Consider the following 24,975-nt stretch of genomic DNA (forward strand, 5'->3'; position numbering starts at 1 on the left):
ACTTATTTTCCCTTACTGTACATACATACACACACACACACATCACCTTGGGAATCAACGTTCATTTGCTAGCAACTTCACCAACACACAATAAGGACACTTACATATATGTATGCAGTGTTTTGAATCCCTTTGAACTGATTCCTGCTTTGAACAAAGATTATTTGTAGTATGTGACCTATGTGATTGCAGGTTTAATGTGCAGGAAGTGACCTATTATCATACAAAAATAATGTTGTAGCCAACCGTACATGTTTATATATGGAATGAGTAATAGTATTAGTATTCAATAGTAGTATTTAATAATATATTTGTTTTGCCCAGTAGCCATTTTCCTACCTTTTCCAACTTATTACTGTTATTACTTATTACTATTATCTTTAACACTTCATCAAGGTAGAGAGAATGACACTTTTGGTTTCTTTGTTGTTGTTTTTTTCAAAACCTCTAACCACTATAAAATAATAGTTAGAAATGTTAAATTTTTTCAGGATAGCTGACCAGCTAGCTATTGTCAGCAGCACCCTTGAACACAAAGCCTTTTTATGACTTTGCAAGTGGGAAATAACACCAACAGACAATGATGAAAAGGCAGCACAGACTTAAAATTTTAACTATTGGAGTGCATTGTGGGAATGCACAGAATTTTTTTAAAGATCCAGACATAACTACAAAATAGTACACTCCAACAGTGGTGTACTAGGCAGAGAACAGAGTTTCAGAAAAAAACCAGACAGAGCACTTAGAAATTAATGAAGCCTCTCGGATTAGTGGAGAAACATGTTCAAGATTACACGTGTACTCAGGAATGTGTTTAGGAGTGATTTTGGGCGCTTGAGAGTGGGCCTGTGTAAACAGGGCATGTTATAGCAGCACGTGCAGGTGACAGGATGAGTAATCGTGCATTTCATAGTCGCGTCTGGGCTTCCGGTATATATATCTCTATACTATCCGCCCTCTCGGAGACTGAGCTTTGGCGAAACGAAGCAGCTCGTTTGGCGGCCATTAGCCTGCGTCGAGCCTCCTGCCTTTGTCGGTCCTGAAGATCCAGAGACCGGTCACGTGTCAGTCCGGCACCGCGTCCTTTAGGTGGCCTTTTCACTGCTGGTGGAGGCCACTTTCTTTCCTAGAAGAAAAACACAAGATAAATCACTTTTCTACAAAAAAAAAATTCAAATAAAACAGGTTTACATTTTGTGCTTGCATTTTGAGAAAGAAGCTCTAAATTTACAAGTTGTAAATTGTAAATATACGGATGCATCCGAAACCATAAAACATACTATTTAAGCCACATAAAAACACCAAAAATAAACTACAGATTACCAGTAATCTAAATCTGATTGGTTTTAACATTTCACTGTGTTCTCAACATTGTTTCAGAAATTAATTAATGCTATTTCTGGTTCCTGTTGGTGGGCGAGTGATGGTTTATGGTTTATTTTTATGATTTAACATGTAAACCTCTCTTAGATAATAAATTGAGATCTTTCATAAAAATCTTTTTTACCATGTACTTGTTTTATAAAATATTACTGCGTTCAGGTGGCTCAGTGGTTAAAAGCCTCCTTCTAACAAAGGCAAAGAAAAAAATATTTCTGTACTCAAATAAGGCACTTTTTGTAATAATCACGCTGCTAGTTTATATATTTTTATAGACCAAATACAGCTGATGGATATTAGTCATCTGGCTAAATCTGTCACATATTATAAATACAGTTGGTGATCAATTGATCTTGTTAAATAAATGAGGGAAAATAGAAGAATAGGATCACTACCAAATTATCAATGATACTGGTTAATGTCAGATCACAGTCGAACTCCAGCAAACGCCACAACCATAAAACATGGCCGCAGTGGACTATGCCTCCCATAATCTACAGCTTTCACAGTCACCTAACTTCTAATTTAGCATAGTTGTTCCCACTTTAACACATGCACTATTTCTATTTACGTTTATGTTATTGTCTAGTCCCATTTATCCCTATTCTCTATTCACATGACCTCACTCTGTTTAACCACTGTGATTTTATTTTCCTGTATTATTCTGCCTGAAATGGTCAAATTAAAGACTTTTAACCTGCATTTGCATACACATTTTCTTGTCATTGATGACATTCATTTTTCAATAACCTTAAAAGGAACCCTTGGGAAATCCAGCAACCTGTCAGCTTAAGTGTAGCAGAACTATGGACTTTTATTACTCTCTGAAGGGGTCTATTACAAAAGCTTATTATAGACAGTGAGGCCATTACTCTTTTCGGTGTAATAAATAATAAATGAAGAAATGCTAAAACAGTAAACTGAAAAAGTAATTAAATAAAACAATACTGGAATCAGGGGACTTGGAGAATATGTCCTCAAAGTAACAGGACTGATGGTAGTCTACTCAAATATTGTCGAATGTGTTGCATTATGATAAACATAAGGTGTACATTCCTCCTACTAAATCTATTATTTTGTTTGTTGTTTTGGAAAGATTATTTTTCTTCCTCTCCCATATTTTTATGGCCTCTTCTTACTACTGTATTTGTTACTTTCCAGAACTTTATAGTTACAGTAGCTGTAATAAGAAATGTGAAAACTAAAATACTGAAGCTCAGTGACTACAACTATACTCTATAGCATGTATGCAATAAAACACAGAATAACACCTTCTGACCAATAAGTTTTAGTTTTTTTTTCATTTCCTGAGACGTGCAAACATACATATACCACACAACATATATGAAGCAACAGGCTATTGCTAGCTTCTACCCTTCTGAAGAGGCCAATGAGCTGTGCACTCTTACAGGCAGCAGGAAAACAGAGGCTTTTCTGTAATAAAGTAAAGAAAGTCATTTTATAAATGATCTAATGGACTGGCCTTCTCCTCCGGTTCCTCCACGGTCCTCCATTCATTTCTCTTGATCTTCTGCAATTCATTAAACTTGGCTGTGACGTCATCAACGGACAGCTGCAGCAGATCCCAGAATCCAGCCAGATCCTGAGCTGTGGGTCGGGGCATTGCACTAGGGTCCTACAGGACGGCACAAGACAAAATATGCAGCTAAAAAGGATTTCAGTTATACTGGTCGTTTTAAAGTCATAAAAAGAACTGAATTAAACTGACACCAAATGTAATTTTAAAATTCGGAAATTCAGAAAGAAAGAAAGAAATCTGTAATTAATTTTTAATTAAGTTATTGTTAATTTCTTATGAAGATGGCCTACAGTACAAAACGTCTTATATGAGGAGCGGCTGGTTATAAGATTTGAAATGGTTAGCAGTGAAACTGTGGGAAATCAGGTCATATATGCTAAGTGCTTGATATTTAAACATTATATTGAAAATATAGAAATAATTTGTGGAGGATTAATCAACGATCTATGTAAAATTCACAAGTTTCAGAGAATACATTTATTAAATAAAATAAATGAAAAATAATGAACAAATGATTAACCATGATTTTAGATCATGAAAAAAATTTAATAAAATGACTACAGATTATAAAGCGAGATCGTTTAAATAATGACCAAAACCAAACATAAAATCAGATCATCAAATACTTATAGAGCGTTACTGTAGCATGTTTTATCTTCGGACTATTACTTTAATTTTATTAAGATTAAGCCTAGGCTTTTAAATTGACTCCTTGCTTATTGAATAACTCCATGCTTATTATTCCATTAGTGGATTTTCAGGTCTGAGAGATGACATCTTGTGAGAGAAAAATACTGTGCAAAAGCTACTTAGAAAGAAAAAGCAATTAAAGAAACCTAAATCTAAATCTCAGAATACTTGTGTTTTTTTTTTTTTTCTAACAAATTCTAACACTAAAATTTTAAGTAACATTTTACACCATGCATAGGATGTGAAACTAAACTAAGGATGTGGATTAGCCAGCTTTTAGTTCAAAACAGGTCAAAAATGTGCTCTTAGGTGTTGCAGTATATTAAGAGCCCTGCATTAAAACCTGCTTTCTTAAAACCCTTACTCTGTTACCACTATATATAGTATTATTCTTACAATTCTTGCTATTATTATCATCACTTAGTATAGTAATATTGGCATTGGTTTTATAATTAATTTAGATGAATATTGGCAAATATGAACTGTTTTTATAAATCCCTTTCATATCATCTATGTTCATAAAAATATTTGTGGCAACATGACACGTTTTATATTCCAAATAATACATTTATTATGTATTTATTATGTTAAGACCCTTTATTATACATTAGAGAAGGTATTTTTTTCTTCACACCCACAGTGTGTTATATGCTTTAGATGTTACTTTCTAATTCTTATTTATGCTTGCTATAAAAATATAATCATTATACTGTCAGCAACACAAGCACACAGGAAGGGGGTGGGCAAAACTGAATCCTCATTTTTTTCTGTTTCTATATGGAAGGCTGAAAGGACTATAATGTAAGCACAATACAATATGCTTATTGGAGCATTACCACAATCAAATAATAATTCCATAGACAAAACATACTAAACAAATGTTGCATCTTTTTCAGAGTGTACATGACAAGATAAGATGAACTAAGCTTGTTCTTACCAGGTTTTGCTCACAAAGCCAGTAAAACTGCTGAAATTTTTGTGACATGAGAAGTTGTGCACTTCCAACAGCACTACGGATCTTTCCTAAAACTGAGGCATAGTTACGAAACATAGTGGGAAAGGTTTTTATGAAAGCAAAAATAACAGAATATTAAATCTTAGTTTTATTCAGCATTATATAATACTGTTACATTTATATGTATCTGGATTGTGTGAATGTGTCTGTGTGTGTGTGACTTACTCTCTTCAGTTAGCTCATGCTCCTCAGCCTCACGCTCCATCTCTTTACACCAGGCCTCCATGCGCTTGGTCTCGTTGTGCAGAAGTTGCATGTACCAGCTGCCATCAGCACGCACTGTTGCCACCTGACCTGCCTCTGGTTCTTCCGTTTCCTCGACCCAGGCTGGCGCACGTGGGCTCGGTGGCCCACTTGGAGCTCGGTAATCATCTCGGTAGGTGAAGATGCCCTGTGTTCGCACAGTGCGTGTGGCACTGTACTGCGCAGGAGAGCTTGGCTCTGAGTGCCTCTGAAAACCACCAAACTGCACGACCTTATCCTCCACTGATCGGAACATCTCGTGCTCTACATCAGCCTGCACTGCTGCTGTCACGCTGTTCGAACGCTTAAAACGCCCATGGCTGAGAAAAGACACACACACACACACACACACACACACACACACACACACACACACACACACACACACACACACAATCATTGTTATTATTATGTTTATGATTATTATTATTATTAGTGTGTCAAGGACACTAGCCTCACCGTTTCTCACCCTCCACCTGGATGCCCACTGACTGATACTGTGGTAGACCTCTACTCTCTGCTTCTGAGTCTGTGACTCCTTCCACCTAAATAGGAGATCAGGAGAGTAAAAGAGAAACAAAGAAACAATCAACTAAGTGATGTAACATTCAACGACTCCTCAGTGATTTAACAGAATGGCATTTGTTCTGATGCCAGGACATTGCGAGTTTGAACTGCACCAATGTCACAGTCTGTCATGGCCAGAAGTACAGTATAATAGCGCATAATAGGCTTTGCTCTCTGGGTGGAAAGAATGGTATTATTCTGTATCATTACTCTCATGCATGCTTATAAAGAGTCATAATTGTGGGCAAGAAAAGGCAGTTAGCACTGTCCTATACTTTGGCTGCTCCGTGACACTGGTTTGAGCAGCTGTTGTGCCTCCTTTGAGACATACAGCCCTTGCATTCTATGATGGGAAGAAGTGGCTAGTAAATGGGATTTGTCAATAATGAAAAAAAAAAAATTTCAAATGGGGAAAAGATAATATTCAAACAGTTTAATCTTCTCCCATTAGTGCCAGAAAAGCTAATCAATGGGCTAGGGATGTGTGGATGATAGATGATAAATGTGGCTGAAAAATGTGTCCTGAGACAATGAATTAAAAGGAAAACATCATTAACCACACAAATGATAAAAAATGTAACAATATAATGTATCAAATCATAAATAGTACCTTGTACTCTGATTACAGTCATATCCAGTGATTGCCATTTAGACTTAAATCAGTGTTTATGGTATTATTTATATTATTATTATTATCATTATTATGAATAATAATTACAATTTACACATTGAGTGTTATAATATTAATTATTGTGGCAGTATAATAATTTTGTACAGTATATTTAGATACACAGGATGACCATAGATACATGACGATCATATATGAATACAGGTGTAATTTGTATACCTGTATCCCTATAGATGAACGTGGCGTTTTTAGGTATTCCTCTGCCTTCGACACGAGCACGGCCTTATCACAGGTCTGCACTGATGTATAGCTGCCTGTGGATACCAGCCGTCTGCCCTCAGTGGCCAATGTGAGCGCCTTGGCACTGTCCAAGCTCTCTGTGGAGACGTACTTCCCCCAGACATCTCTGCTGCGGGGCAAGCGGGGTAAACGGCCTTCTTGATATGCATCCTGCATGGACTCTGTGCTACTCTGAGCTGTGACTGAAATCAGTGGCTTTGTTACACTTCGTGGAGGAACTGGGGGAGGTGTTTTCTTATAGCTCGGAGTGAACGTCACTGCTGGTTCTGGATATCAAAAGAAAGGGGTACAAAACATGGGTCTTATGATTATTACACTGCGTTATAATGAGAAAAGAATTTTAAGGATCTAAAATCACAATCAAAAGTGGCAGGTGTACAGTATATGCAGGATATTTTTATAGCAAGTCTGCATTTGGCAGCTTGTGCAACAAACCTGATACTTAATAGATATAAAATACACTCATAACTATCTCTGCACCCAAATTAAACATGGTCAGCTTAGATATGTTTGGTTTTGATTCTCAAGTTTTGCACTGGAATATTAGACTAATGAACCTAATAAATAATATGTGCTTAAATTTACAATTTACAGAATTCCACAAAATTCCACATGAATCAGGCAAAGAACATTTATCCATTGAAGACATTTTGCCAAATTTTACAGATGTGTTTTCTTGTCTGTTTTTCTTATTTGAACCAGCGTCTTGGTTTCTTCTTTGGCTTGTCCCCCATGCTATATTCAATCTGGTTTCCTGGATTTTGACTTCTCTATGATTACTAACTTCATCTATGACAAATGTGATTCTGTTTTGGATGACTCAGATTAAGTATGACTTGGATGTGGCGTCTCAGGACATATCCAGCTGCTTTATCAAATCTCAAGAGCAAAAAAAAAAAAACGTTCTTTCCTAGAACGGTCATGCTGAAAGCAATCTTACAGCTCTCCTACAGCTCTCCAACACAAACCACAAAAGTGCACTCTGCATGGGTCTTCCTTAGAAATATGACCATTTGCCAAGATAATGTAAGGTGCTTACTGATGCAGTGTTCCCTACTATTTGCCTGCTCTTCCAGACATTACTTGTGCGCCATCTACAAATCGCCCTAGTCATCTCTTCTATTGTCACTTACAGTAACTATGATGAGCTCCAACAAACCTACTGATCGTTTGGGAAGGGATCCCAGAAAGTAAATGATCATCTTGTTTGCATCAAACTAAACACACACCTTTCACTGTCTCATGTCAGAAAGTGTATGGAATGAACCTGCACTTAAGACAATAATAGATATCCATCTAAATGATCTGATCATCTTTTCAAGCTTAATGGTTTGAAGATCTCCATTTTGAATTAGGGATATAGTAACCAGTTTTTTTTTTTCAGGTGGATATTTGTAATTACACCCAAAAGCCCTCAATCCAAGCACAGCCCTTTGACAATACAGTAATATCAGAATAAAGTCATTAATATGTATGGACATGGATCATGCCAATTTTTTTGTGAAAAATTATTTTCACTAAAATCATTTAGTGTAAAATCATTTTAATGTAAGATTCTATAAACACTGCAATATGCAATCACTGGATTAGGTGAGTGTACACATCATAAAGCTATTTAAGCATAAAAAATAATCACAAAATATCCTCTAAGATTATGCTGGTGTCAAGTTCTGATTATTTTCCCACATTCATTGACACTTGGACAGCTGGAAACTTTATGGATGAGAAAGTAGCCAAGTAATTACATATTCTTGTAGTTCCTCTAAACAGTTCAATGAATATTCATGCTCTGAATTGGAGCACCAGCGGAAAGGGAATGGAATGGCAACTCACAGCACCATTCCAGTAATCATGCCTCCAGGAAATTTGCACAGTGAAACCATTATGATCCACATCAAATCTCTTTCACATCTCCTTCCCCTAAAACAGACCCTGATTCAAATATCTGCTTAAGCTTAAAGACTTAATAGGCTAAAAAGCAGCAACCTTCATATCATTGCCACAAAGAATACAAGACCCCTGCTTATCATTATTGTAAGTAGACTCTGAAACGTGTGCTACTAAGGAGTATAGAAAGGAGGCCTGGGTCTGGGGATACATTTGTTCCTCCACTTATTCATCACTAGCAGTATTATCATTTTTCTTAAAATTATGAACATTATTCTGAACTTCGTGACAGTAAATTATTGCCACCTTTTATCCCTCAGACCTATCCTCTCATAGCATCATGGCTATTCACCAAAATATTTCCTGTGCCCTCTACTCTACTGAATGTATAAGAAGCCAGCAAAACTGGGAAGAGCACACATCCATCTTTAACATGAAATGAGAGGGAAAAGGAATCAACCAGACAAGAGACAGAGGGTGGAAGTCACTAACATAAATGTGTTAGGTGGGCAAGGAGCTATGAATCAGTGAGTGAAAAAGAAATTGCAAACTAGAAATGCAGACTAGTCACCAGTAGAACCCTTGACATGAATCATACAAAGAAGGCGAGAGAGACAGAGAGAGAATATGAATCACAGCACAGATTAAAATAGAATTAAATGCTGCTTGTACATTGAAAACTCCTCCCTATTTAACATGGCTATTACAAATATCTGAAGCACAATGGTTTGGCATTTCCTCTAACATGTTGTTTTGGTATATTCTAATAAGAAAAATGGATTGTAATGTATTATTATTATTGTTATTATTAATAGTTGTAATGATAGTAGTAGTTTATGTTTTCTGTGCTTCGTGAAAGTGTGTTTTATATATTTATTTATTTAAGCAATTTAACCAGAAATTAGCCAATAATCCAGTAGCACATTCTCTTGTCACTCTTCTAAGGATGACATTATATGCAAAGACAGTTGCTGTAACGTTACACTTTTTAATCTATAAAAAAAAAAACACCTATGCTATAGAAGCATTTGAAAAAATTTCAAAGGAATTCACCAGGTCCAGGAGTTAACATATTTCTTAACGCACCCTGATTTACCTACTGATCAATTGTGGCAAAAGGAGATGTGTATAAAGAGTAAAAGGAATGTTATATAGGTATATAGGAAGTGGATGAATGACAGAAACAAAGAACAAAATCCTGGAACGTAGAACACCTGTAACACCTGTAATGAGCAAGAACAGACAATAGACACAGAGAGATGAATAGTGATTGGAGAGTCTATACACAAAAGGTAATTAACACACAATAGCGATTCTGTTGCAGAAACACACGGCTTGGTGCAGTGGCTGATGGGAAGTGTGGTCTTATGGCATAATCCAGACATTCAGCAGCAAGGCCAATGTAGCTGAAAAATCATTACCCATGCCTTTGTTATGGGCCTTTAGTTCTTTCCATGAATTAGTGTGGTATTTCTGTTTCCTAGTATATTCCTAATACAAATAACTAAGTCATCACCTCATGGCCATAACCATACGTGTGCAGATTGTTATGAAAAAAACATTAATTCTTTTACTGTATTGGAATGCAGAGTTGAGCTGCTGGCAGTTGGTATGTACAAATAACAAGCACTGATATTGGCAGTGCAAAGTCAGACGTAGAAGCACTAAAGGTGACAAATAATGATGACTTACATCAACACCACGGGTACAGAAACCATACACGCAACACTAAACCAGCAATAAGAGACACAGCAATAAAGTACAACGTCTCTCTGGAATTGTTAACAAACATGAAGAGTTGGTCGATGCAAATGTCAATGCTAGGTATAAAGGACTGCATATTGAGAAATCCTTCTCGCTGGAGAACAGAGCCATCCTAATTATGGATGCCGTCTTCAAATAGCAGATTCCCGATGAGTAAGTTGAGGAACATAAAAAAGACTTAAAATGAAGTCCATCTGTGCTGAACTGTCAGAGAGTGTACTGTATGTGCTTTACTCAATGCAAAATAAACCTATTAAGAAGACAGACAGAGAGTTTTTACCTGGCGTTGGTTCCTGTGTTCGTTCAACATTACAGGCAGTAGGCAGGCGAAACTGGATCCCTGAAAGCAACAGTGCAGTTATTAGACAGGCAGTGCATATGGTACTTAGTTCTGACAAAAACACTTTAACATCTTACCTTCTTTATTCTATTAATTAATGAAATTCATTTAGACTTTTTCACCACACTTTCACAATCTGACACCGGATGATTGCAGCAAACGCATTTCACAGATGTACTGAACTGCCATGCTTAAATGCAAACATTTCCTTTAGTAATTTGCTGGGATCACTGGTGTCAGATATGCAAAGAAAGATAGGATAAACCCCAATCATATTATATGCAGAAGCATTTAGTCTGCAGATTTTAGATTTATTTAATAGTATTTTAAGTGTTCATTGTTTAGTAAAATAATATGAAAAAAATAAAAAATAAAAAGGTTTTTTCTTAAATAAAAGTAGATAAACACAAATGTAAAAACTTGAGAAAATTATGACTAAACGAAAAAAAAAAATCGATATAAAGACACTGCACAGACACTGTACAGTCATGTGAAATGAAAATACACACTCTTTTTGAATTAAATGGTTTTACATATCAGGACAGAATAAAAATCATCCCATTGTTAGCAGTCTTTAAATGAGATAACTACAAACTACAACCTACAATATGCAACAAATTACACCAAGTCATTATTAATTGTACATAAAGTAGAGACATGAAAAGGCCATGTGTGAAAACACTTAGCACACTTTTACTGCTTTAGTAGTATCTAAGATCTAGCAGCTAGGTGCTGCTTATCAAAAGCCCTTGATTAATTGAAGTGTTCAGCAAGTATGACCACTTCCATAAAATTCCACGTTTGAGCAGTTTGCTGATCTGGAGCATTCAGGTTCATGTTAAGGCAATGCCAAGGCGAAAAGACTTGATCTTAGAGAAGCAACTGCTGCTACCCATCAATCTGGGAAGGGTATTTAAAGTTCATCATTCTATAGAGAGGCAGACTATTCACAAGTGGCAAACATTCAAGACAGTTGCAAATCTTCCCAGGAGTGGGCATTCAAATTAACCTCAGACTGTCCAATGCTCAGAGAAATTGCAAAAAACCCAAGACCATTTAAGACTCTACAGGCCTTAGTTACCATGTAAAATATGAAAGTTCATGACAGTAAACAGTTCGGCTTCTCCCGTTAAGGGTCGCCACAGCAGATCATCCTTATTTATGATCCGCATGTTCGATTTGGCATATGTTTTACGCTGGATGCCCTTCCTAACGCAACCCTCCCCATTTATCCGGGCTTGGGACCAGCACTAAGAGTGCACTGGCTTGTGCAACCCTAATGGCTGGGGTTGGTTCCCTGACCAGGAATCAAACCCAGGCCGCAGCGGTGAGAGTGTCGCATCCGAACCACTAGACCACCAGGGAACATATGAAAGTTCATGACAGTAAAATTAGAAAAAGACTGGACAAGTTTGGATTGTTTGGAAGGGTTGCCAGAGAAAGCGACTTCTATCTAATAAGAACATGGCAGCATGGCATAGCTTTAAAAAGTTGCATCTGAACAAAATCACAGAAAATCGGGAACAATGTCCTTTGGACAAATGAGACCAAACTGAAGCTGTGAACACAGCACAACATTCAACAAAGCCCAAACACAACATATCAGCAGAAACACTTCATACCTGGCAGAGGGGTGATTATTTGGGCTGGACATGGGGAACTTGCAATCACTAAATAGACCATGAACTCCTCTGAATACCAAAGTATTATACAGTTAAATGTGAGGCCATCTGTCTGATAGCTAAAGCTAGGCTAAAACTGGGTCATGCAAATGACAATGATCCCAAGCAGACCAACAAATTTACATTAGAATGGCTAAGAAAACCAAAACAATCAAGGCCAATAGCCAGGTCAAAGTCCAGACCTCAACCTGATTGAAATGCTGTGGCAGGACCTTAAGAGAGCTGTGCATAAACAAGAACCCGCAAACTAAAATTAACTGCAGCAGTTGTAAGGAGGAGCGAGTCAAATTTCCTCCACAATGATGTGAGAAAGCCATACAGAACACAATTGCTTCATTGTATTGCTGCTAAAGGTGGTTCTACACGCTAATGAATTATAAGAGGTACGTTTCTCACATGGCTTTTCCATTTAGAGTAAAAAATTAATAATGACATGGTGTAACATATCATGAGTTGTTTTTTAATCTAAGGTTACATTTACCTCAGCAGACCTGCTAAGGACCAGAAGATTTTACCTATGTAATGATATGTAAAACCACAGAGTAAGATCTCTGGCTTCTTTCATTTTGCACTGGAGCTGTGAGACTAATGCCACCAACAGATAACGGCAGAATTTCTCACTTAAAACTTGAATATTTTATCTATTCTACTGTAAAATGCATAAATAATGAACATGTGTATCTTTATCATAATTTTTAGTGGATTCATTGTGAAAATTATTTATAAAGAGAATAACTTTTAGCTTTGTGTTTAGCGTTGTGAATTCTTCCTTCAAATTGTAAAAGACATAGTCTAGGCATCATAATGATCAATGACCAAGAAAGGAAGATATTCAGAAAGTGTCGTAACTGGTGGCGTATATAACACTGCTGCAAAGCTTTTTAAGACTTGTGCAAAAACTAAAGAAACAAATAGCAGACCACCATCTCAGCATAGAATAAACATTTGATATAAAAATGCTTTTCTTACATACATTTATATTTTTTCAGTCAATTTATGGATGCTTAGCATTTTTAGTACTTAAATTATATTTAAAAGCAGGTATATTTACTGCTTTCTTACTCAAGAGTTATATTTATATTAAGTTTGTAATCTTGCGTACCAGTGTAGGTGTATTCATTGCTAGAGACTCAAAGCACTTTTGTACGTCGCTCCGGACAAGGGCGTCTGCTAAATGCCGCAAATGTAAATGTAAATATATATATCTACTATCAGCTCCAGACATTTTTACAACCCTAAAGAAAATGGGCAGATGTTACTCTGGATCCCCCCAGCATCCTGGAAATCCGAGAATCCTGAGTGTAACTGTAGGAAGTGTGTTCCTTATCGTTTACAAGGTTCATGAGTTCAACAAGTGTTTGCCAGTCCAAAAAACAGAATTAGCCTTGGGAAACAAGGCTTTGCTTCTTGCTGTATCAATTACACAAACAGTAGCCAATCTGTGAGTTCATATACTGTAAGAGTATGTGGAAAGTTAGCACTTTTCTCCTGTGTGTTGTGTGTTCAGTTGCCCTGTGACCCAGTATGAACAGCAGTTCAAAAACAATGATGAGAACGACTTTGTGAGCTGTTTGTATAAGGTATTAAGCCTTAAAGGGTCCTTATTCATTTCTGTCCATTTTAATGAGGGTTGTCAGAGGACTATATGTATACTATCCACCTACAAGTAAACAAGACTGAATAAATGACTGTATGCTGGACATTAGCACAAGTCTACAGGTTATCTATGGAAAAGAAAAAACAAGATGAGAAGAGATGGAACTTATAACGAAACGCTGATCTGTAAGCGGTCATACTGACAGCTTCAGTGTTTATTCGGTTTTTAGGGGCAAATCAGCACTGAAGCTCTAAACAAGATCACTTAATCGTTAAATTGGCTCATAAAACGAGATTTTAAATTAAGCAAGATATGAAACCAAAATGCAGAAAAGTGTGATTATTAAAGCCAACACCCTGTTAATAATTTCAATGAGCTCTGCATCAATGGAAACCAAGATCTAAGAAAAGAAATAGTTCAGCATGACTAAGAACGATTGATTCAGAGACAGACAGATTGAGGCAGCCAGCATAAGATAGATGTAGAGATAGAGAGATGCATAGACAAGAACAGAGGTAGAAAGAAAGAGATAAAGATGCAGGGCTATTTGTTGTTAAAATAGAGTATATGTAGACAAGTAGGGGCCCTCAGCCACCAGAGGGCCCCATAACATTGCAGGTTGTTGTTTAGGGTCCCCAAAGGTTTAGAAACAGCCATTCAGAGGTGGCCAGAAGAGAGCTAGATCGATCTGGATAAAGACAGGGAGGCAGTGAGAGAAGTGGTGGGGAGACTGAGAGACAGAGAGGCATAGAGAAAGAGACGGAGAGAAGCACTCTATTTCTGCAGGTTTTCATTGCCAGTGGCTACAGAACAAACCCAAATGACAGTCACTGCTACATACCACAATGCTGAACTAACGTTCTCCACTGTGCTGTTAATTAACATAATTCAAGACAGTGTGTTTTTAGAATATGATTTTCAGCTAATGTTCGAATGCTAATTACAGCCATCTCAAAATATTGTCTCCAAAAACATCATCCTTGTATCATAAAACAGTAAAACAATCTGGTCATCTTATCAGAAACTGGTCATGATTGTGGTTTCTTTTAGTTGCAATTAACAGATTATGCTCATAGAATTTTATTATGGATCCTTTTTCGCCTCAATCGCTTTGTTTTGATGTCCTGAGCCACCAGCTCATGATAAAGTGCAGTAACTCAAACCTGCAGTCACATTAACATCAGTTTTATGTTCTTTAAGAAAATGTTCAAATGGATAAGAAGTCATATTAATTCAAAGCATAAAAAAAGAAAACCCAGCGTCCGTCTGATATCAATCCAAAACCTGATAAGTAAGAGCCACAGTTTTGATCCCACCATTGTGCTGAGGGTTTGTCCCCCTCAGTCAGAGAAACGGCAGCATGGAGTCCCAGTAGTCGTGTTGGTGTCTCTCTGAGCCCGGGCATTGAGGCTGGGTAGTCCTTGCCTGTGTGTGCATGTGTATGTGGGGTGTGGGTGTGGGTGTGGGTGAGGGTGTGGGTATGTGTGGATGTGCATGCGTGAGCACAAATCCCACAAAATGAAAGGTGAGTGATGTGATGACTTACAATGCAATGACACACATAGTTTAAGTTCATAAAAAACAGTGTTGTTCATAATCTTACATTCTGCATTTAAAGTCTAGAGCTTGAGTCTGCAATCTCCTTTTTAAAAAAACAAAACAAAAAACATTAATTGAGGGTTACCTCTAAAGCCACTCCACAACTCATGATAACATAGCATTTATTATTTATCAATTATCTGTCAGAGCTACAATTATTTATATTTATTTATTTCTATCTCAATCTAATACATTTTATATATATATATCAAAATAATTTCAATTTGCTTTAATGGTATGCATCACACTGTCTCACATTTTTGCTGACTCTGAGGTGAGTCCCGTGTTTCCCTTCTAAGGAAGTCATTTTGTACAGGTGCTAGAAAGTGAGTTGAATTTCACAATAAAAAAACATTTTCTGACTTGAAAATCAGTGATCAAACACATTAGATTTAATGAAAAAGTGAATGCATAGAGTTTATTCTTTTCTTTTTTTGGATATATTAGTTATTTATTGTCCATTAATTGAGAGCAACCTAGTATATTACAATTATTTTGGAAACCATTATTTTTATATTTGTCTGCTGTATTCATTGTGTATTTTGACATTAAGGTATCTACATTTGCTGAATTGGAATTGGAAAATTCTAAAAACCACTACAGGTTCCTATTTCCAGTTCTTCATTTGGCAGACACTTTTATACAAGAAATGTATAATTCAATCTGGGTTGTCAGCTCAAATCCTGAACTAGCTACAGAGCCACAGTTGAGCCCTTGAGCAAGGCCTTTAACACCTAATTGCTCCAATCTATGCTTGAATTGGATTCTGTCTCTCTTTGGATAAAAGTGTCTGCCAAATGAATATATGTAAATAAGCTTAAAAATCACTCTCCAGCAATGTTTACAATTCAGTCACAACCAGTCTTTACCTACTGGGTAAAGAATATTTAATATGAGGCAGCTTTTAATGATCAGTGAATTAACTGTCTAAATTTAATTGATTAGTCGACTGCTAAAGTATTCAAAATATTTTTTGTGTACCGAGTTGAATGAATTTTACCACAGTATTATTACACTAGTTAACACTAGAACAACATGGAACATGCTCATTGTGAAGACAATAGTACAACCTATGTTGCACGATCTATATTGTTTATTAATGCTTTTTAAAGATTTGGACCTGTTTATACATTTAGTCAGTTTCTCGCTATAACTAGTGGTACTTTATTAATGATGCCCCTTTAGCACTAGGTCATATAAACATAATATCAAGTTCAGGTGTAAGAAACATGGTGAAAGTGCAGAGATTAAATTAGTCAGTACTAAGAGAGTACTCAAGTATATTATGAGGGTTCCATCTCAGATATAAAAGCAGTGGGGGGATGATACGGCATACCACACCACATTAAGCTCTTACATAATTCAAACTCTTCACCAAAAAAAAAAACAATCTGCAAGTACTGCTTTTGAAATAATTGTATTTCTGACTTCATGCAAGTAGTTAATTCCCTATTGCACTGCATTTTACTTTTATCAGTGTATTGTTGTCAGGCCATGCTGAAATTCAAGCGTTGTCCAATTATACCATTCAGTCTTAGTTGGCTGACTGATTACAATTGGGGAAAGGGGGAAAAGGGATTGAAATTTTCATTTTCACGGGACCACTGCAATCTTTGCAAAGGAACACCTTCGATAGGCTCATTGTTTCTTCAGTCCTTCTGCAGTGAAGCCTTAATTAACAAGCGTTTCATCAAATGTGAGAGCTTTCCCTTCTTTGATTATAATCATCTCCCTTAGGAACAGCTGTGATTGGAAAACAGCGATGCTGCGATGAAAGTTAAATGCAATGCAACAAAGAATTAGATGTGTCTGATGCTAAGTCAGCATTTTTTTTGTTAAAGAGCTCACACAATGTTAGAGAGAAATGCACTGTGTGATGGCTCTATGACATAAATTGTGAATGGTTTGTGTTATCTGGGTAGTTGCAATACAGCAGAATAAGTATGGTTATAGAAATGATAATTCAGCCAAAAAAATACAATTTCAACGTACCTCAAATTAAGTCCGTCAGCCAATTCAAGTCTGACAGCAGAAGATAACAAACTGGAGGACCTAATTTACCTAAATCAATTACAGTGTCTGTTAATAATCTTTTATTGTTGTTGAGGCACATGCATGTTCCTTTTTTTTAATATGCAATAAACTAGGTTTGAAAAAAAAATTTTCAATGAAAATAAAGTTCAGCATCTGTACATTTATATAATTGTTTGGTCAAAGTAAATTGTTAATTTGCCTAGTTTGTTGCATATAAACAAAAGGAACATGCACAAATCTCAAAAACGATAAACGACTATGTGTTTCCAACTTTTGACTGTAATGAAGCACTATATCTAACAATATATGACATTTGTTTTTTATTAAGAATTTAATGTAATATTAAAGAAATATATGTTTGTTACTAAGCTGATTATTTTTATGCTGGATAATGTTAAGGTCTTAGCTAACATGCCTTTGCTTTACAGGCAGAAAGCATTTTTAAGCAGGTATATTTTACTGATTATGTTCAAGTGGGATTTCGTGCACTTTTTCAAGCTAATGTGAAAAGTGTAGATAATGATACATCCGGGTATGGACATCATTTTATTTATATTTATTATAGTTTTGTCATACAGCCAGTGTTATTTGTGCTATAATCCTCCATCATTCTGTTGCTAATCCTCTATATATATATATACACATACATACACTTTCTTTGGGCTTCTCCCATTAGGGGTCGCCACAGCGGACCATCCACATGTTGGATTTGGCACGTTTTTACGCTGGATGCCCTTCCTAACGCAACCCTCCCCATTTATCCGGGCTTGGGACCGGCACTAAGACTTGTACAACCCTAATGGCTGGGGTTGGTTCCCTGACCGGCGATCGAACCCGGGGTCTCTCTCTCTCTCTCTCCCTCTCGCTCATATATATATATATATATATATATATATATATATATATATATATATATATATATATATATATATATATATATATATATATATATATAGTATTATAACAAGATTGACATTTATAATTATACTTGTTTAACTATTTTACAGTACAGTTACACAAAATTTTGTTTTTCCCTCTAAGGCTGTTGTTTTTATTTTGCTGTACATGAGCTTTAGGCTTTAAGCACTAACACTAATTAGTTCAATGTTTACAATTTATAGATTTGAAATTGTACTGGACTGTTCTTCAAAAAAAAATACCAACTAAGCAAATATTATAATCATTTAAAAAATGAATTACTGTACATTTTAACTCCAAAATGATGTAACCCTAACCCTAGAATAGCTGTTATATACAGTATATATGCAATGGCTTGTTATGTGTGCTTAACATAAGTTTGGAAAGTTACAAAATATGATCTGCATTACTTTTCAATTATAATGTCTGAAATTATATGGAGAACGTAGCTCACATAAAATTTCTGTTGCAGAACTTGAAACCTGAACACAATTCAAGTAACTAATAGAAACAGAAATGGGTTTTTTTTTAAATGGGGGGGGGGACCCATAATAACCTGGTTGCATAAGTTTGCACACCTCTTCAAAACTACTTTGTTTTGCTTGTCATAGAGCAAATAGTCTTTTTCTACCAACCTAGCACATCTTTATTTGTAAATTTCATTCTACATTTCATTGCAGAAATTCTCTGCATAGCCCTTCATTTAAAATTTTTTTTGATGGGTTTTAGATCTGGGACCTGATAGTTTTTTAGCACCTTTTAGAAGGCTCTTTTTCTAAAGTCATTCCTTTGTTGACTTGTACTTTGACTGGATTATTCTAGAAAATAATACTTTTTTTTTTATCTTCAGCTGTCTATCAGATGTCTGCAAGTTTTCTATATATTTTGACTAGAGACTAGAGAGTAAAAAGTTCCTACTTGGTCTTAGACAATAAAGTTTTAGCACATGCTTTGTAGGCAGTTCTTCATTTGGCAGACACTTTTATCCAAGAAATGTAGAATTCAATCTGGGTTGTCAGCTCAAATCCTGGACTAGCTAGAGAGCCACAGTTGAGCCCTTGAGCAAGGCCTTTAACACCCAATTGCTCCAATCTATGCTTGAATTGGATTTTGTCTCTCTTTGGATAAAAGTGTCTGCCAAATGAATATATGTAAATAAGCTTAAAAATGACTCTCCAGCAATGTTTACAATTCAGTCACAACCAGTCTTTACCTACTGGGTAAAGAATATTTAATATGAGGCAGCTTTTAATGATCAGTGAATTAACTGTTTAAATCCAATTGATTAGTCGACTGCTAAGTATGAAAAATCATTTTTGTGTACTGAGTTGAATGAATTTTACCACAGTATTATTACACTAGTTAACATTAGAACAACATGGAACATGCTCATCGTGGAAACAATAGTACAACCTATGTTGCACGATCTATAGGCCTGGATGTTTTTTTAATATCAGTGTAGTGCCAAATTGTTTCTAGTTATTGCCATTTCTGTTTCATGACAAATCTAGAATTTCTTTTTTGTACTTTGTTCCTGATTGATACATTTTTCTAAAAGTATTTAAATTCTATTGACTGCTATATTGTAATAGGGATGGAACAAAATCTCCGTAAAAAAATTTGTCTAAGTGCATATTTTATGCCTGCTGAAATTAAGGATGTTTCATAAAAAAGCTTTAAATTGCATAATTTAAAAATAGCTGAAATATGTAATGATGTATACGTTAGGTGAAAGGACATGAATATATACATGAGTGGATTAATGGTTATCAAGGAATAAAGTCCAATGTAGTGCCAATTTGGATCATAAATGGATGGAATATAAATCTTTTATACACAGGTGATATGATAAACATAGGTGTTTTTTTGGAGAACATACATATATACATACAGTGGTGATGCCCCCATGATTAGAGTGAATTTACTTTTCCTGGATAGAAAACGAACATTTCTGACAAGTCAGCATATGGATTACATTCCAGGTAAAGTTTTAGGGATGTTTTTGGGTATTCATGAACAGAAAGAAGAAATAAGTAAACTTAATACATTTTACTGAATTCAACACAAAAGAAAAAAACGAAACTTTAAATAACCTAAAAAAAAAAAAAACCTAAACACATTTCCTGTAGCACAATGGCAAACTGAAGGGTTACTAAACAATATATTATCATATAATTTTAAAAACAACAGTGTTAAGAGTTTGATCTGTGAAACTGTTTGTGTTGATTATATGCAATATCACAACAATTTTCGGTATATACTCGTGTGCACATATATATATATATATGTATGTGATCTTGCATTTGAAATAAGTGCATGTTGAAATATTTGAGCAACAGCTATGAAATATTTGAAATATTTCAGTATTTATGCCATTATTGTGGAAAAAAAAGTCTTCATTTTCTATAAAATTTATCATATTAGGTTTTTAAACATAATCAAACAATAAAAAATTTAATTGAAAATTCTAATAATGATGTTTTGAAAAATAATGACCAATGAAGTAGCTGAAAACAATAATAGACTGTTACTAGAAACTACAGACTATGTGCAAAGAGTCCTTTAACTATAATTAGTTGGATTTTATTTTACAGATCTACAGGTTTTTTTTTTATATTCTACAGAATTATATCTTTGATGTTTCATTAAATTGGATCATCATCTAGATCATACTATAACGTCAAATAAAAATGCAAGAATATGTCAAATTTTCTGTTACTAGCAAAGATCAAATTGTCTCATTCACTGGACAAACTGCAATATTATAGTTTATATTCTATAAACTATAGTTCAAATATAATTCATATTCTATAGCAAACCTGCATTTTTCAAGATAAGTTGAAGTATGTTTAGAATATTACAATACATTTGAACTAGAATTAAACAAATATATATAAAAATTATTTTAAAAAATGTAAACATTAGTAACGAGCTGGTATGTTGTGTAGTACTAGTATTAACAAGTAAAAATTATTTAATTATTTAAATATGTTAAATTACCCTAGCTTTATAACAAATAAATTATAATTAAAACAAAATTAAATGTAATAAATATATAATAATCACAGCAATAGTAACAAAAACAACAATAATACTAATAAAATAACAACAACAACAACAACAACAATAATAATAATAATAATAATAATAATAATAATAATAATAATAATAATAATTATAATAATAATAATAATAAAAACATCACAGTGAGTAATTAAGCCTACCCTGGGAGCACTAGGGTTATCGTTCGACTTTTCAGAAGCATAATCAAAATCTCTACCCAATAAATATTTTTATCATGACATGGAAAAACCAACATTGATTCATAAAGGATTTGTTTTTAAGGCAAGCTGTGATTTTGTTATAACAGTGTAGCTATGAACCCACTGAAAAATGTCAAATGATTGCAACAGACATTTACAATAGATTAAATAAAATACAAACGGACACTGTTCTTTCTTTCTTTTTTTAAGCAAACAAAACAAATACCTGATCAAATTTAATAGATAAATGTTACTTAAATAAATAAAACCTTGAACAAAAGAGTCTAGTAAATAATAGTAAAACCACTGATTTTGAAATTTTTCGGGGGAAAAAAAACACCTGAGTTTAAATATCTTGATAAAATATGAAAAAAAAAAGATGTATACATGTAGATACATGTCAAATTAAAGAATATGATAATATAAAATATAAAAAAATATATATATAAAAAAATCCCATTTCAAGAAAGCTAGATCTTATTTCAGCCCACACCAACAGATTCGGTTACACAACATTTTACACAATTGTTTAAAAAGCATGATTTAGATTAACAGAACTATCCAATAGCATAATCTAAACACTACTGAAGGGAATGTTAGAATGGTGTTCTTCCCTTCTATTACATTTCACAGTAAATTTCCTAGAAGGGCATGTGGAAGATGTTCTAGTAGCTCATAGTGACCAAACACCTGACTACCTATTTTTTATTATTATTATTATTATTATTATTATTATTATTATTATTATTATTATTATTATTATTATTATTATTATAATTTGTCACCCAGCCGTATATTGCATTCAATCTTGTGTAGATTTTTTTTTACTTTGGAGGTCAAAAGGCAACAACATTTAAACTAGCCCGAATGAATGCAAAATGTATCACTTCATGTTCACAGATTATTTCAAAATTTGGAAAGACAATGAGATCATCATAAAAGAAATAATACACACAATGCAAACAATAAACAGAAATCCTGCTATTATATAATAACATATAATTATATCATACTCAAACTATTTTTTTTAACAAAACACAAAATAAGGCAAAATATTCAAATTGCAGTAAAGAACATAAAAAATTTAAAGAAAAAAAAAAACATTAAAAAGAATACAATTTCCTAAAATATGACAGTTACTTGTCAATGTGGTTATATTCTGCATCTGTATCATAAGAATTAATATAATATAAAGATCTGTTTCTGATTATCTACAGGACTTAAATTATTAAGCATTATTAAGTTTTCTCTGAAAAATCCAGAAACAGCAAAACCCTTCCTTAGCCTGCCATGCAGCAGGAGCATAATTATATCCAGCATCTTATTATGTCAGGAGTTTCAGAATTGTGGGAAAATATGCTCTCTGTGACTTTGTATTCAGATTTATGAAACCGATGATCTCCTGGGATTTTTACAGACAACATTCTCTAGAGTTTACATATAATGGTTTAAAATGGATAGAAAACAGACAGACAGGAAGGCAGACAGACAGACAGACAGACAGCCAGCAGTTGCATAGGTAAAGCTGTTGCTAAGAAGTCAAAGGAGAATATTCAGACTGGAATGCTAACTCAAAAAAATCACTCTTTACAACCATGGTGATAGGAAATGTATGTTAAACCTAGAGGCAAATGGCTACAATAGTCGAAGACAACAACAGCTTTCATTCTCAATCAACCAAAAAGTAGAATTTAAGCTACAATATGTATACAAGCTAGACAAAAGGTGCTATAGTTTTCCCTGTATTTTTATATAAATAATTGATAATAAACAAAACAAAATGATATTACACAACATACAGTGACAAAATATTATATAAAAAAAATAATTACGCTTGCATTCAATTATAGGCCAGGGCTTTCACATCTTTATAACTTACGGGAAGTTCATGGCACATGGAACAGCATTAGAAGACATAGGTTTATAGATTAGTTATACATTTTAAATATGTTTCTGTTTCAAAATACACACTTTATAGAGTTTTTTAAATATATATATTTGCTATCTGAATTTTGAGTGAAGCGTTCTTATCCTACAAAAATGAAAAGTCAGACAAGAAGACTTTAGAAAGAAATCAATAGCATACATTTTTAATGGCTAAAATTATAGTGGAAATCTAATTTATGTATCTTATAGTTGTAAGTGACACCGCAAAATGCTTCATACTGTTCTGTCATTACTCCAGTGGCCCATTAGCAGTGCAACTATTTGCTTTAGCATACAGCAACCACTTTAGTAAAAGGGCAGTTTTGATATTACTTCTCTTAAAACATGTGTCTAATGTTACAGGTGGCTAAGTTTGCAAAAACACAAAATCATAAACATTTCTTATACATTTTCTGCATTTTGAATACAAGAATTAAGTTCTTCAGATTCTGTATATACACTTGGCATTCTCTATTCAATAAGTGTTTTATTTATTATTATTAGCATAATAATAATAATTTAGCATCAATAGAATTTTCAAGATGGTGCCTATTTTTTTTCAGTGATTTAAAGGCTACATATATTTCAGCAGCATAGGCTGTATGTTATTATAAGAAAATTAGGAATAAAAAAGCAGTGATGGAAAAACAGAAAGGGCCAAGTATCCAAAATCCATGTATCATAATATCACATTATCAATTTCTGTTAAAGCCAGTTACCATTAATTAAGTCTCTCTCATATATTCTATTTGATGTCAGCAATATTTACACCAACAGTTCAAATGAATAGACATACAGCATATGCATTATATACTTTACATTATATGAACATATAAACTGCCAGATGTTTGGAAAGTCATATGCTTAGACCTCAGAATCAACCTAAAAGGTTTGTAAGATTTTAAAGAGGGCTGTTAGACAGAACATCATCCAAACACCAATTGAAGGAATCTTGTAGAAATAGTGATCAAAACCAGGACAGTTCCACAGACTTTTAGACTGTGGAACAACACAAACACTTCAGGTGTAAAAATCTTTCTTTCTCTCTTTCCTTCTTTTATATTGAATATTAGTGCCTGTACACAATTACAAATTTCAGTGAAAGAACTTAACAAAATAACTAAGACCACAGCTTAAACTGTATACATTTGCTCAGTTTTATGAATGAAAATGCAAAAAACCCTTAAATGGCAGTTAATTACAACACATTATTTGTTTTTTATGCTTTTCTTCAAAAGGAAAATAAATTCACAACGGCAGCTCAAAGTTCCAAAGTTCTGAATAATTTATTTCATGATTTCCAAAAAGAAAATATTAGATGCTCAAGTGGTGCAAACTAAATTAATAATGGCAGTGAGCTAAAAACAGCAGGAACAAGCACAAAGACAAATAACGTCTACAGAAATAAATTGTGTCAGTAACGTTTTTGTATGCGTCATGTTTGTAGACTGAATTGCATGTATGGTCTTGTGTTATGATGACAATGATTTTTGTTGTTGATGTTGTTGCATATATGTATGGAGTTTGTGTCCACATGGCTTCTAAATTTTATAATAGTTTCAGTGTGTGTGTGTCTGAGTAAGCAAGGGTTGTTTTAACATT

The 24,975-nt window shown here is 34.3% G+C and overlaps 1 protein-coding gene and 1 long non-coding RNA gene across 4 annotated transcripts in view; one reads left to right on the top strand and one right to left on the bottom strand.

The window, feature by feature from the left end:
- Positions 1 to 450: 450 nt before the first annotated feature.
- dlgap2b (discs, large homolog-associated protein 2b) overlaps positions 451 to 24,975 on the bottom strand; it is a 122,163-nt gene continuing 97,638 nt past the window's right edge. For 2 of the 3 annotated variants that reach the window (XM_083562238.1, XM_083562239.1), the window contains exons 6-12: positions 10,295 to 10,354; positions 6,283 to 6,629; positions 5,328 to 5,413; positions 4,791 to 5,188; positions 4,548 to 4,639; positions 2,864 to 3,016; positions 451 to 1,126 (exon numbers count right to left, since the gene is read on the bottom strand). In XM_083562238.1, the coding sequence (XP_083418364.1) occupies positions 908 to 1,126; positions 2,864 to 3,016; positions 4,548 to 4,639; positions 4,791 to 5,188; positions 5,328 to 5,413; positions 6,283 to 6,629; positions 10,295 to 10,354 (1,355 nt within the window). In that variant the 3' untranslated portion in view covers positions 451 to 907. Of the gene's footprint in view, positions 1,127 to 2,717; positions 3,017 to 4,547; positions 4,640 to 4,790; positions 5,189 to 5,327; positions 5,414 to 6,282; positions 6,630 to 10,294; positions 10,355 to 24,975 lie in introns of those variants that run through there. The other variant, XM_083562240.1, reaches the window with a different exon arrangement.
- LOC310737778 lies at positions 7,734 to 12,178 on the top strand. The gene is made up of 2 exons (XR_014536898.1): positions 7,734 to 11,461; positions 11,741 to 12,178. It is a non-coding gene; the product is annotated as an uncharacterized lncRNA (long non-coding RNA).

Source organism: Silurus aristotelis (genome assembly GCF_946808225.1).
Source record: "Silurus aristotelis genome assembly, chromosome: 15".
NCBI classification, from domain to species: domain Eukaryota; kingdom Metazoa; phylum Chordata; class Actinopteri; order Siluriformes; family Siluridae; genus Silurus; species Silurus aristotelis.